This window comes from Panthera pardus, unplaced genomic scaffold, assembly GCF_024362965.1.
Source record: "Panthera pardus isolate Hobbes unplaced genomic scaffold, ASM2436296v1 HiC_scaffold_6, whole genome shotgun sequence".
Taxonomy (NCBI): Eukaryota; Metazoa; Chordata; class Mammalia; order Carnivora; family Felidae; genus Panthera; species Panthera pardus.
Window position 1 is genome coordinate 45355568 of NW_026526991.1, and position 14956 is coordinate 45370523.

Below are 14956 nucleotides of genomic sequence, written 5' to 3' on the forward strand. Positions count from 1 at the left end.
TTCTATTTAATTTAGCCTTAAGTCATGAGTCATAACAGAGACAGATGGTTATACTAAGCAGGTATCAAATATGACTAGGAGCTAGCTGTGATTATTTGGTTGTACTATTTCCATTTGGGAACTTTTTCTGCCAACACTTTTCCTATGATGGCTGTTAAATTTTATAGGATTTTTCCCACCATTAGTTGTAATAGCATTTGCATATTAAATGCTCACGACAAATGAAAACCATGATTCCTTTGTTTCACACAGTGAAAACCATGGTTACTGCTCTTCCAAATGGAGAACAAATCTAAAAAGAATCATGTAATCCCTCCACCTTATATGATAACCTATATAAGCTCTGTGGGAAAGCCTATTTACTTTGCAACTCTTCTATTTTTGAAACAACATAGATTTTGCACATGTGGGGAGAAAAAGCCAATCAGAAGATAGCTCAAGTGTTATTTTTGTTGAGGGAATTTGTTTACAATTAAATATAATTCTTCTTCCAGTCCACTTAACTGAGAACCTCCCCTCTCATGGGGCTAAAAGGGACAACCTTGATGGCTACTTATTACACCAAATTATGAAAACAAGGCGGAAGGCAGACATTAAGAGTTTCTTAGCCAATTTTCCTCTTTGAGAAAATTCAGCAACTAGTTCTGGAACTTTCTGGACTTATTATTCTGGGTTATTGTTCTAGGTTAGAATTTATAAGTAAATAATTACTCAGGGTCATCTAGACCTAGCAAAACAAGATGTAAGAAACTATGTAGTTTGGAATCTATAAAACTACTGAAATATGCAACTACTTGATCATTCTAGATCATTTTGCTTCAGCTTGCTCATCACTTCTCTACCACCAATACTCTCTCAAGGCACTATCTCTTCCATTTAAAATAGCATTTAAACTGCATAACTGTCACATTCTGTCTACCAAATCCCTTTCCAAAACTCAGTTGTTCTGACAATCCTTCAGAAACGAAAGACCCTCAGTAGTTAAGGAACCACTATTCAAATCTCTGATTTCATTTTACCTCTCTCTGATGCATATTTTCACTCTTTTTCATGTTCTTCCCAAGTACATCTAGTACAAAAATTTCTGACTCATAATGGGCCCATATGAGTATGAATTCGTTTGAAATCACATGCCATTTGTTATTAAAAGAACATCTTAGAAATTGCTTAAGCAAATATTGTAGAATTGCTAACTTAAAAGTCATTTGTCACCTTTCTCATCTCTTTTTCCCATCCTTTCCTTCATCCATCCAGCATTCTGCATGACAAAAGTACAATGTGAGGAACAGTGGTTGTGTTTGTTGAGAGAATCAGACGAAACTTATTCACTCATTCAGATTTTTATTTGTTCACTTAGTCACCTGATTATACCTCTTACGGCAAAGATGACTAGAGATTTGTGGTGCATCACCATTATCTGCCCAAATTTGCCCAAACTTTGGGCAAACTGGACAAACTCTCAGAGATCTGGCTTGGTTTGGGGGCCGTGAGAGGAAACATCTGTGCTGTTGGAAGCCCTTGATCAAAAACCAAATCCTATTTAGCGATTAACATAGTTTTGTAAGTATTAGTTTTCCCTTCTCTACTACACACAAATATACCAAGTTGAATTTAGCAATCCAAAAGTGACATGCAATGGGCTGGAAATGTTAGTGCACAATTAACCGCTGCTTTGGGCAAATCACTTAACTTCTCTGAGACGCAATTTCCACAGTTTTGAAACCCAGGCTCTATGATATTATTGTTCTCTAAGACAAATGGATTAAACACCTGAGCATGATAATTCTCTTTATTCCAGCATAAAATTCATAGTCCCAAGACCTTCTGCCCATTGTTTAGTCTTTCCTAATGTCCTTTCTGGAAGTATTTTCTTCCAAAATACTTTGGAAAGCATGCCACAACTCAGTTTCTACATGGTCAATGCCACCTACATGTTCCATTTGCAAAATGTTCTCTTTTCTAACATTGTATAAATATTCAACCTAAAAACCATTCCAACCAGTGGGTTCACTAGTTTTCATTTTTGAAACAGAATACTGTATCTTTTGTTAATGTGATGAGAGTTTTCACACAATTCTGGGTTTATCTCAAATAGTGCTGTGGAAACACTGATACTATAGAAAATAGAAACAGTTTCACTGCTATTTTCATTTTATCTAATGAACACAGAGGAAAAGCTCAGATCTGAGAAAGAAAAAGTAATAAGCTAGAATCATAAGAGGGCTATTTGTTACAAATTTTAAATAGCTGCAGTTTGGTTAAGGACACCAAGCAAGAATGTCAAATCTACTTAAGACATTTAAACATGTTACAATATTTCAAACAATGAGTGGTTATCTGTCATTGGGTTCTTTATGGTGTTTCACACATTAACACAGTAAATTACAAGTAGATAGAGATATGCAGAATTGTACAGAATTGCATGCTCAGTAGCCAAGCCATGACTCAGAGAGTTATTGGTGTTATATGACATTGATTGAATTGCTGCTAAGCCCCAAAAAGATCATTCTGGCAATGACAATGGTCCCAGGCATCAAATCCCCAGATACTGGTTCATTTTGTTCAAGGCATCACACACTGTGTTCAAATCACTGCGAAGGTCCTGCACCACGTTTTCAATACTTCTGGTGTCTTTCAGAATTTCAATACTCTGTGTATAGGGATTGAAGTACACAGAGAAGGGACGGGTAATTGACTTTGCAAAGTCCCTGCAAGATAAACAGAAATAGAGGGATAAGTGATCAACTGTCATTGGTATAGGAGATACAGATAGAAGGAAGGAACAGAGCCAGAAAAATAAAAAGTAATTTTCTGGAGATGGAAGAAACACAAGTTTACCTCATCTTTTCTTTGGCTTCTTCAAAACTTTCTGAAACAAAGTAGGCTTCCTGGAAAGTGGTGATAAGGCATTCCTGTAAGCAAGTGGTCTTTGGGTCAAAGGCTTTCACACATGCCTTGTCAGAAAGAGCATGCTGCAAAATATACCACGAAACCCATTAAACTCGATAATGAGACTTCCAAAGTGCCATGATGTCACAGTTCTATAACACAACTCAGTATTTTTACAGAGCTGCTCAGTTACTAGTCGGCCATGAAATACGGTACTCTCTAAAAATTCAGGGTAAAATGTGTGTTAGGGGTTTTGTTTTGTTTAAGTCTGTTAGAAGCTGAGAGGAAAATGAGATTATGGTATTATTTTATGTATTATCAGACAAATTCATATGGAAGGACAGTTCAGAGCTATATCCCAAAAGAAATGGAATTTTAAATCTATGCTATGAATAGAAGCAAGGAGACAGCATAAATATGGTCCTAAATTTATTGCTATAAGCACTGTACTAAAATTTCACTTAAATGGCAGAAGTAATAATTACCTGCGTGGAAAGGTAATTGGGACTCTGACTGAACTATTTGTGGCCTCATTGTGAGACATTTTGAGGCCAGGCACTGTGTATCAACAGAGTCTGGAGTGGGCTTGTATATTTGAGGGTACTTGCAAAGCATTCATTTCCCTTCCAGCAAGTACAGCAGAGCAATATACAGCAGATAAATATTGTCAGGTGGGAAAAGGGAGCTAATATTAATAGTTACAGTTATGCACAGAGAAGGCGTTAGGAAAACAGGGAAGCCAATGTAATTACTCTTTGAACCATCATTAGCTCCATTCACCTCACTACATGACTGGCCCTGAGAACAGCAAGAAACAATAGATGACTGTCTTCTCAAGATAAATTCACTGATGCTGAAAGTTAGTGGTCACTTCCTGCCACGTGCCACCTGCCTATTTATCGTCCCTAGATTAATGGTTCTCAAACCTCATGTGCATAAGGATGACAGAGGAGCTTGGGGAAAAATGCAAATACCCAGGCCTCAGTTTTATTTAGCAAGTCTGGATAAATCTCAGGAATCTGCATTTTAAAGGCTTCCAAGGTGATTCAGACTCCAGTGGTTGTGAACTATATTTAGAGAAATACTCCTCTGGATTCTGTCTTTTTCTTAATTAAAAGGGTAAATTAGTTGGGGGAGAGAAGCAGAGTGAGAGAAGAGGCAGCAGAAACTGTCTTGAACGGAGAGAAAATGGGCTCTACTCTAAATGTTACTGCTGTCAAGCTGGGTAACCTTGGCCTCTCTTCTGTGCCTCTGTTTCCATAACTGTAAATGAGAGGTTTGGGATGGATGATTTCTGAAGACACTTCATTCCAGCATCTGGGTTCCACCCAAAGCACTTTTCTCCCTCTCGGTACAAGAGGTAGATTGCTAAAGTTTCCTGGAGAAATGCTGAAAAATCTTTCCTGTTCAAATTCTTGGTACACCCCCAACAATTTCAAAATGCACGGGATGATTTGCTGCAGTCTTCCACGAACAAGGCTGTGGTGCCCTAAGTTTGAAAATACAATTGCAGACCAAAGGACTAACATGCAAGAGAAAGGGCACGAGGGCCCACCTGCATGTGATTTGCTTTCCTGCAAAGTTGCATTGTCCAGATCAATGCATATATGAATCAGGGAATGCAGAGGGCCTCTGGGAATGAACTCATTCATTCTTTTTGGCCCACAGAACAACTTCATTAAAAGCAGAAGGTCACTACACCTGAAATGCATTTGTGCCAGATTCAATCCAGTGCCATGAACATCAGGGGATTTGGGTTCCACATGACTAATAATTCTGTCCACATTTTAAAAACAACTTCATGGTTTCAAGAAACAAATGTCCTTTTCTGAGAGCTGGTGCTCCTTTGCAAAGAACAGGCCTCCTACTGACTTGCTGTGGTTTTCAGAATTAGAAGCGGCTTTCTTTGCAGCCATGTACTCGAGGTGGGTTTTACTTTACCCTTCACCGGTATCTATGTAAGGAAGGACAGTGACAGATTCAGTGTCCTTGATCTTTCCATGTTCTCATGCTCACAATCAGGGGCATGAGGGGAGTGGTAGCCAAACAGACCATGAAAACAGTTAAACCTCTGCTCCCTCAGGCAGGGCATCCCTGCTGAGCCCAAGACTTTTCATTGGGTCAATACAAGCACAAGAAGGAGACGAAACTCATCTGCTTGGGTTTAAAAGGCTTTGGTAGGCCATTAGCAACCCAGCAGCCACCATGTGTAAAGGAGGCCTCCAGAATGTGTGTATACAATAACACAGACTGAAATCGGTGGAGTTTTAGAAAGAATTATCATGTGACAATTCCACTGGATACTCAGATGAGCCCATTTAGTTATTATAACTAGTAAAGGGGAGGAGAGTAAACCAAGAAAAAGGCCAGAAGGCAGAGCGCTGTGCCCCAGACTTCAAGTAAAGTGAATGGATTCACAGAATAAAACTTGAGGCAAAGACCATTAGGCAAGACACATCACATTTGCCTAATGTAACAATCAAAGGAAAAACTGGGAGCTGATTATTTTAAGCTATCAACAATGCAGTCTATCCTCAGGGGCCTGCTGTGTCCAATATGCTAATTACCTACTGGGGACCTCTCCATCCATGGGGTATGGGACCAGTGCTGCTCCTTGGCTATTACAATTATCGGGGTGATAATGGTACCCAAAGATTAGCCGCCTAGAGAATGATAAGAGCCTGGAGTTGGGGGGCAACCAGTGGGTGAGGCCAAAAACGAGGTGATGCTCACACCTGTAAGTGGTCTTATTTACCTGTGGGATGACTGCCAGGAACATCCATGCAGCCTATGAGGTTCCTGTTTCTGAATACTAGAATGTGGCCCAAAGTCTATGAAATAGCATCCATGTCTCCACTGATGCCCCATGGAGTGGAGCCCTACTGAGTGGAGCCCTGTCTGCATCTATCTCTAAGCTGCCTCCATGTGAGGGAGCAGCCTCCATGCTTCCCCACTATGTCCAGAGTGGATTCTCTGTAAACATGGAGTCACACTACTTGATGTCCCCGGGGACTTTGTGGCGAATCCTTCCTAAAGTGTTAACGGTCTGATATCCTGAGGTCTGCAAGAATTTATCTGACTTTGGCAGACAGAGGCTTTATAAGGCTGAGAGAATGTGGCTGACAGTCTTTTTGTCTTAAGCCATTTTAAAAGTGCAAGAGTACTTAAGAATCAGCTGCTCTCATCTAAATGCTGTCTAGAAGGATTGTTCTTTATTTACCAACAGTGCTAAAGACAAGTGTGCAGGACTGGGAGCTACAAGTCCTGGGTCCTAAACACAGTTGTCCCAGAGGCATGATATCGAATGAGTCAGACTTCTCCATCGGGACAGGGTGTCCTCTTTGATAAAACTGAAAAGATTGATCCACATGAATTCTAAAGTTCTCCTCACAATATTATTTTAAAAGGTCCTACAGGGGTGCCTGGGTGGCTCAGTCAGTTGAATGTCCGACTCTTGATTTAGGCTCAGGTTATGATCTCATGGTTGTGGGATCAAGCCCTACAATGGGCTCCACACTGAGCGTGGAGTCTGCTTAAAACTGTCTCTATCCCCTGTCCCTCTGCCCCTCTCCTCCATCACATGCTCTCTCTCTCTCTCTCTCTAAAATAAATATTTAAAAAAATTTAAAGGGCCTGCAGGTACACTGCACTCCCTGTCATCTCCCCCCTCTTCCCAGGCAGCACAAATTGACCATAGCAACCTTTCCCATGGCCTAGGCATGGCCTTCCCACACTTTCCAACACAATCCTTCAGTGCACAAATGAAGACTTATTTGCCATTACAGCCTTTTAAATACAAAAACTCTTTTTCCACATCAAGTTGCCTAGAACCTAATTATTACCTAAAGTTTCTATGTGACTTTGGGCAAGTTATTACACCTCTGGAAGCCTATTCCAGTATCCTTCTGAAAAATGGGACTACTAATAGTATCTACCCCCCCAGGGTTGTGCCTGGCACATGGGAAGCACCGTATGCTGAGTTATTATTGCCACCTCAGTGTGGAGATGATGTTGGTGTACACAGGCATTCAGCCACACCTGCCACCATTGATACAGCTCTTCTCCCCGCTGGGTCCAGAACCCATAGACAAGGAAACACGGCCCTAGCTATGAGGCTTCCAGGTTTTAGACCACAATAGTGCCTGCCCCAAGTTCGCCAATTTAAAATCTTCCTTCCTCCCAGCCACCTGCCTTTGCAGGCACAGGGTTATTATCTCAACTATTCTCCACATAAATCCTGTGATCCTCACCCTCTATATTAGGACTGGTTTAAGTTGGGAAAAAACTCAAGTGTGAAATCAGGTTTAGAGGTAGTTTGGGCCCTAGATTCTGAATAAGAATTTGCAAACACTCTTACACTCACACTGCAATCATCTTCTCCTTCCTCCCCACATCTGAACAGCAAATATATACTTCTGTATATGTAGATATGCATGTATGCATATATTTTTTTAAATTTCCCCAAATGTTTCTCCTGCTAACCAAGTACAAAGTGCCACCAACATCCCTATTGCTCAACTGGGTGATAACAGCATCACACCTTTTTTTTTTTTTTTTCTTCAGTGATGTTGAAAGTTTCATTGGTTTGAATAAGTTCCTGTAGGGGCAAGGAACAAATTCCCGCTTCAAACAATCTCTTCGATTTGTCTGTGACTAGAGTTAGTGCTAATGGCTCCAGACTTCTCCCACCTTTCCCCTGCTCAGATGGCTCACACCTCCAGTCCCAGGCCCTTCCTTTTCCTGAAACCAGCACCGTTAGTAAAAATGGAGCCTCATGCTGAGCTCTACAGTGACAGTGCAGAGTCTGCTTAGGATTCTCTCTCTCTCTCTCTCCCTCCCACTCCTTCCCTCCCTCTCTCTCTCTCTCTCTCTTTCTCCACCCTCCGCTGTTCTCTCTCTCTCTCCAAATAAATCAATAAACATTTACTTTAAAAAGCAATACACAGACTTCAAGCTGTATTACAAAGCTGTAATCATCAAGACAGTATGGTACTGGCACAAGAACAGACACTCATATCAATGGAACAGAATGAAGAACCCAGAAATGGACCCACAAACGTATGGCCAACTAATCTTTGACAAAGAAGGAAAGAATATTCAATGGAATAAAGACAGTCTCTTCAGCAAGTGGTGCTGGGAAAACTGGACAGCCACATGCAGAAAAATGAACCTGGACCACTTTCTTACACCATACACAAAAATAAACTCAAAATGGATGAAAGACCTCAATGTAAGACAGGAAGCCATCAAAATCCTCAAGGAGAAAGCAGGCAAAAACCTCTTTGATCTTGGCCTCAACAACTTCTTACTCAACATGTCTCCAGAGGCAAGGGAAATAAAAGCAAAAATGAACTACTAGGACCTCATCAAAATAAAAAGCTTCTGCACAGCAAAGGAAACAATCAGCAAAACTAAAAGGCAACCAACAGAATGGGAGAAGATATTTGCAAATGATTAAATATCAGATAAAGGGCTAGTTAGTATCCAAAATCTATAAAGAACTTATCAAACTCAACACCCAAAAAACAAATAATCCAGTGAAGAAATGGGCAAAAGACATGAATAGACACTTCTCCAAAGAAGACATCCAGATGGCCAACTGACACATGAAAAAATGCTCAACATCACTCATCATTAGGGAAATACAAATCAAAACCACAATGAGATACCACCTTACACCAGTCAGAATGGCAAACACTCACAACTCAGGCAACAACAGATGTTAGTGAGGATGTGGAGAAAGAGGATCTCTTTTGCACTGCTGGTGGGAATGCAAACTGGTGCAGCCACTCTGGAAAAGAGTATGGAGGTTCCTCAAAAAACTAAAAACAGAACTACCTACAACCCAGCAATTGCACTACTAGGTATTTATCCAAGGGATACAGGTGTGCTGTTTCAAAGGGACACATGCACCCCAATGTTTATAGCAGCACCATCAACAATAGCCAATGCATGGAAAGAGCCCAAATGTCCATTGATGGATGAATGGATAAAGAAGATGTGGTGCGTATATATATATATGTGTATATATATATATATATATATATATATATATATATATATATATATCTCCACACACATAATGGAGTATTACTCAGCAATCAAAAAGAATGAAATCTTGCCATTTGCAACTACATGGACGGAACTTGAGGGTATTATGCTAAGTGAAATTAGTCAGAGAAAGACAAATGTCATATGACTTCACTCATATGAGGACTTTAAGAGACAAAACAGATGAACATAAGGGAAGGGAAGAAAAAATAATATAAAACCAGGGAGGGGGACAAAACATAAGAGACTCATAAATATGGAGAACACACAGAGGGTTACTGGAGGGGTTGTGGGAGGGGGGATGGGCTAAATGGGTAAGGGGCACTAAGGAATCTACTCCTGAAATCATTGTTGCACTATATGCTAACTTAGATGTAAATTTAAAAAAATTAAATTAAATTAAATTAAAGTCAGATTTCCAGATGATTTATCTCCTTATTAACTGCCACCCAGAGTGAGGAAGATATGGAAAACCCTACCCAGACACACTTTTGGAATTCCTGAAAGTACATCACAGAACAGGTAAGAGAGGGAACAACCACTGATGAGGTTAAAAAAGAAGTCTTTGTGGTTCTCACATACAGCTTTTACAAGCTTTTCCTTATTTATTTTGTTTCTGTCTTCAAAGCCTGTCAAAAAATAAGCATTGTAATCATCGAAAAAATAAGAGGCAAAAATGAAAGATATCCTCTGAGCTAGAGATACACCACTTGGGAGTCCTTGACTGGCGCTGTAATGCAACATCTACACCCAAGAAATTTTAGCCTTTTACAGAACAAATTTTAAAATGTGTTTTGTTCAAGGAGAGAAGACGAATATTTATGTAAAAGTGACAAAGACTGCACCCAAACCTCCGACAACTTAGCTGGGACCTACATTTGGGCTGCAGTTTAAAACAACAAGAAAGACTTTACCGCAAAAGGTAACTGCATTCAAAATCATAAATGCGTTTGACACAGGAATTATTGCGATGCTATCACTAAAGTGATCCCCCGCCCTCCCCGGGTTCAGGACTATCATCTGTCCCCACAAACGACAGTTAGCCAGAAGTACTCAGAAGCTGTGTGAGGGTTCCGGACATTCGCACAGAGTGGGGCAGAGATGAGGGGAGGGGTGGGGATATGGAAAGCATCCTGTGTTATGTATTCTCTGTGAACAATCAGAAGATACTTCTCGGAGAAAGAATTTCTGAATTGTAAGAATGGTCCAAAGTAGCAATCACTGGGATGGTGGAGTGTAGAAATTTGAGAATGGAAGAATGCTAATGACCAGAGGTGATGGACCAGAACCAGATTCACGGCAGACAATGCCCTTCGGTATACACATCCTGGCTGATTTCCATTTCTAGACTTTTCCGTCCACACCAAAAGCAACAAAAACAACAGATTCACCCCAATGCTGCCTACACATGCCCCATTAACCTGATTAGAGGGCCCTGTCGAAAGTTGGGGCAATGAGAGAGATTTGTTTCTTTTGTGTCTGGCATCACTTATAAACTTTCTGAGGAGAATGTAAATAGATGTAGCTCAAGAGCCACATCGTTTTCTAATTCTTTTCTCATGGAAATCAAGAAGCACTCCACAGAAGGCATGGGTCTTACAGGGATATGACATCATGCTATTGCTGTGGGCTTTGGTCATGGCACTGAAATGCTTTTTTTGTGGCTGAGGATTTCATTTAAAAAAAATAAATTACCACATTACATCAGGCTTTTGTCATGTTAAATGTTATCAACTACTCCAGCCATGCAGAGCCTCAGGCAGCTTCCTAAATGGGCCAGGATTTGATGAGAGCACACAATGCTGTCCAGACTATTTCCTGCATCTCATCCTCCCCTTATTCATCCTTTCCACTCCTCAAGAATCCGCTTGGGCAGCAAGGCCCTCATCAGGAGCCTTCCCAGGCACGGCCTAGTAAGTGCCAGGCACACTGGTCACAGTTTGCATTAGCAGATTGGCTGCTTACCCCCTTGCACTAGAAAGTAAATTCTCTGATAACAGGGATCCCAGGTGGGACAGCCTACTGGTTACTGGCTGGAATCCTGGAGCCTAGTCCACTGGACGTGGGTCCAGCTCCAACACTTATTAGCTGTGTCACCTCGGGGAAGTTCCTTAATGTCTTTATGGCTCAGTTTTCTCATATGTGATAATAACACTGTTTACCTCATTGGATTGTTATGAGAATTAAGTGGGTTAATATGTTTAAAGCACCTACAATACTAATTAGGTCTATTTAAGTGTCTGAGGTAGCTGTTTTCTGCTTCTTCTTTCTTTCTTCTTTCTACTTTCTCCTTCTCTTTCTCCTGCTCCTCCTCCTCCTCCTTCATTATTTATTTCCCTAGAGACTGGCACAGTACATGGTACATAGTAGGTGTTCAATCAAATGTTTGAGGAATGAATTAATGAATAAATGGCACCATAAAGCAAACAGACTTAAGAAAAGTACAGGAAAATTATATCTTTCAAGAATATAAACAACCAAGACGTTCCAATAATCATTACTCGACTCTAGGGATAATCAATACCCCAAATAAAAACCCTAAAATAGTCGATAATCCCAATCTTACTCTGGATAATCAAAGAAAGATTAAATTATTTTCAGTACCACTTCCAGATTATACATCACACTGCATTCTAAATTCATCAAACCTTGCTGTCCCCCAGTGGTATAGACAGCACTTCTTAAGTAACCAAAAGATTTAAATGATCAGATGATCCAGTCCCGAACATTTCTGAATAAATGACCATTTTACTATATTTTAAGGCAAAAAAATAGCATTCCCTAAGCATCACTACACATATTAGCTACCTCTCTGAACAAAGGTATATTTCAGCTTTTCCCCCAAATTGTATATGTCCACAAACGTTTTAATACACATTAATTTCACAGAAGCTAACATAATCTCAAATTCCCCTTGGAAAGGAAATTCTAGGGAGTCCATGGGAGCCATGGGGATAACAGAAATGAGAATAGCCAAGCTATCCTTATAAGGAAATTTCAATGAAGCGATCACTGCTAACTTGCTGCCCACTTTTCAGTACTAAATTTAGGCCAGTCGTATGTTACTCAACACTCGAGCATACGTTTGCCATTCCCGTTGATCTGTGCACATGGCTGCTCGTCCATCTGAGCCACACCACACACCTAGAAAGGCATGACCCATTTTCAGAAGTGCAAAAAGTTAGGTCAGCACCCACATCTGAGGTGCCACATCCCCTGTATCAAATATTTATGACGTACCTATGAGTAGAACTGCTCAGACAAACAAATCAATATTTTCCATGACCTTGAACCAGTTTGCTCAGGAAGGATATTTTCATTCACAGCTTCATACCTTCAATTCTCCAATGGAGGAAAGTAGTCCTGCTCCATATGCCCGTAGTTGCCCTTCTTGCTTGCAAAGGCCAAACTCAATTGTGAAGAAATAGCACTGAAAGAAAAAAAATGAGGGAAAAAAAAAACCATGGACACACATCCAGTGAACTAGTCAACACAGTTCTTCTATAGAATAAATGGCACCCAAAATAAAAAGGTGCACTGGGCATAATATCTTCAATACTGTCAATGTAAATACCTTTGAATCAAGATGCTTGTTGAAATGTATTCTCTTGATTAATAATCCCTCCCTAGGTTAAAGGTATACAGAAAATGTATTAATTACTAAGAGTCTTGTGCTTGGTGGATTCAGAAACCCCATAAGTCAACTCATATCCTTGGCAATAATTTTAAAAATTAAAAAAAAAACTACAGATTTAGAAATGAATGATTATGCCACAGTCATACCAGCGTAAGAATATGTTTCTGTATTTGCCAAGTTGTGTTTCAGTTGACATAAATAAGTTCATGCAAATGTAGAAAAATAACTTGGAATCCAGTAATGTCAAACTGATTTTTGCAGTTTGTTTATTCATTCAACAAACATTTGTGGAGTACCTACTAGGTGCCAATGTTTGGTAAAGAACTGTGGTACAAAAACAAGAGCAAGACCAAAAGAGCAAGTACACGCCTACCAAATTACCAAAACCACAATTTTAGGCTGACTTTTTCAGTGAGATCTTAAGTCTATATCTATGTATGCTACACATAGACACATGTATGTGTGTGTAGATACATGTATGTGTGTATATACACATATATAAAAACATATATAGTAAGAACCATTTCACTGACCTGAATTTTACCAGCATCAACTACTACAGCTTTCCCAAGACATTAAAATCTACAGTTGTTTCTGTTGAGTTTAAGAAACCAGCCTAGGGGCGCCTGGGTGGCTCAGTTGGTTAAGCGGCCGACTTCGGCTCAGGTCATGATCTCGCGGTCCGTGAGTTGGAGCCCCGCGTCGGGCTCTGTGCTGACAGCTCAGAGCCTGGAGCCTGTTTCAGATTCTGTGTCTCCCTCTCTCTGACCCTCCCCTGTTCATGCTCTGTCTCTCCCTGTCTCAAAAATAAATAAAACGTTAAAAAAAAAATTTAAAAAAAAAAAAAAAAAAAAAGAAACCAGCCTAGACAGACAGAAACCTCTGAGCAACCAAAAAATCTCTCGATGCTCTTGAGAGAAGCTGAAATCACACTATTTTTGCTCTGGGAGAAAAGTGAGAAGTTGACAATGAGCAATACACATTGCATCAAATTAACACTGCCCTGCATTTGTGATGATAGAGCACTGACAGTGTTGAGAAAGAGAATTTAAACACCCCTGAAAAGGGGTGGAAAATAATAATTATTTCTAGCCCACAACAGCGTGCTCTATTTTCATTTGGAAGTTAAGATGTCCCTTTGTTCAGAAGGGTTTTGTGTTTTTTAAACGTGAGGATGACCTGTGAAGTTCAATGGGCTGAACCCAAAGCACTGGTCATTGGAAGTCGTGGAGCTAAACCTCCCAAGGCAAAACTTCCTTCCCTGATTCACCTCCCCAAAAGGGTAAAATTGTAGTCCTTCCTCCCCTCATCACCCACAATGCCCACCAGCCCTCCTTCTCACTCTGTTCTGACTTACTTTCTTTCCCATCATACCACCTTTTTGACATGGCCTTTAATTTCTTTATGTATGATATACACTGTCATCTGTCTCCCCACTCTGAACTATAAACTCCATGAGAGTAAGTATCTGCTCATCTGGAACAGGGTCCCAATTGCAGCACTGTTGACACTTCAGGCCGGCTAATTCTTTGTTGTGGGAGGCTATCCTGTGCATTATACAACATATAGACGATAACGTTCCTGACCTCTACAGACTAGATGTCACTAGCACACCCACCCCACTTGTAACAGCTAAAAACATCTCTAGACATTGAAGAATGTTCCCAAGGGACCAACATCACTTCTGCTTGAGAACCACTGATACAGAATAGTGTCTGAAACATAAGAGCTCAATAAATATGTAGTGAGTAAATAACGAATGAGAGAATTATCTCTAAGTCAGGCTTGCTGTATGGCCGCATGACCTGGAAGAAAGAAACACATGAAGGGACCTGAGTTCTAGTCTTGGCCCTGCTTCTATTTAGCTATATGACTATAACCTCTCTGGCATGTAGTTCTTCTGCCCATGACATTCATTCTTTCATTCATTCACTCATTCATTCATCCATTCTACAAACACTCCTTGAACACCTGTTATATTCCAGAATCTGCTTTAGTTGCTAAGGATATGCAATGAACAAGGCAACAAAGTCCCTGATCCCGTGAAGCCTATTTGTTGCCAGGATGAGATTTAACAACAAAAATCGATAGACAGGATAATTCCAGGCAGAATATGCTATATATGTAATAAATCCATGTAATGTGTCAGGTATTAAGCAGAAGAGATGGCTATTTTAGATGAAGTGGCCAGGGAAGGCCTCTCTGAGGGAGTGATATTTAAGCTGCAACCCACTTGAAAAGCAGCCTTTTGTGCAAAGATCTTAGGGAAAGAGCACTCCCAGCAGAGGAAGTAGGTGCAAAGGCAGGAACGGATTTGTATTTCCAAGGGCGGTGGGAAGTCATTGGAGGGATTTCAGGCAAGAGCTAGACATGTTCTAA

General features: G+C 40.4%; 1 protein-coding gene across 1 annotated transcript in view; it reads right to left on the reverse strand.

Moving 5' to 3' along the window:
* Positions 1–688: 688 nt before the first annotated feature.
* The window catches only part of TPH2 (tryptophan hydroxylase 2), a 105486-nt gene continuing 91218 nt past the window's right edge, over positions 689–14956 (reverse strand). The window contains exons 9-11 of the mRNA XM_019455115.2: positions 12275–12370; positions 2839–2972; positions 689–2708 (exon numbers count right to left, since the gene is read on the reverse strand). Coding sequence (XP_019310660.1) covers positions 2534–2708; positions 2839–2972; positions 12275–12370 — 405 coding nt within the window. The 3' untranslated portion in view covers positions 689–2533. The remainder of the gene's footprint in view (positions 2709–2838; positions 2973–12274; positions 12371–14956) is intronic.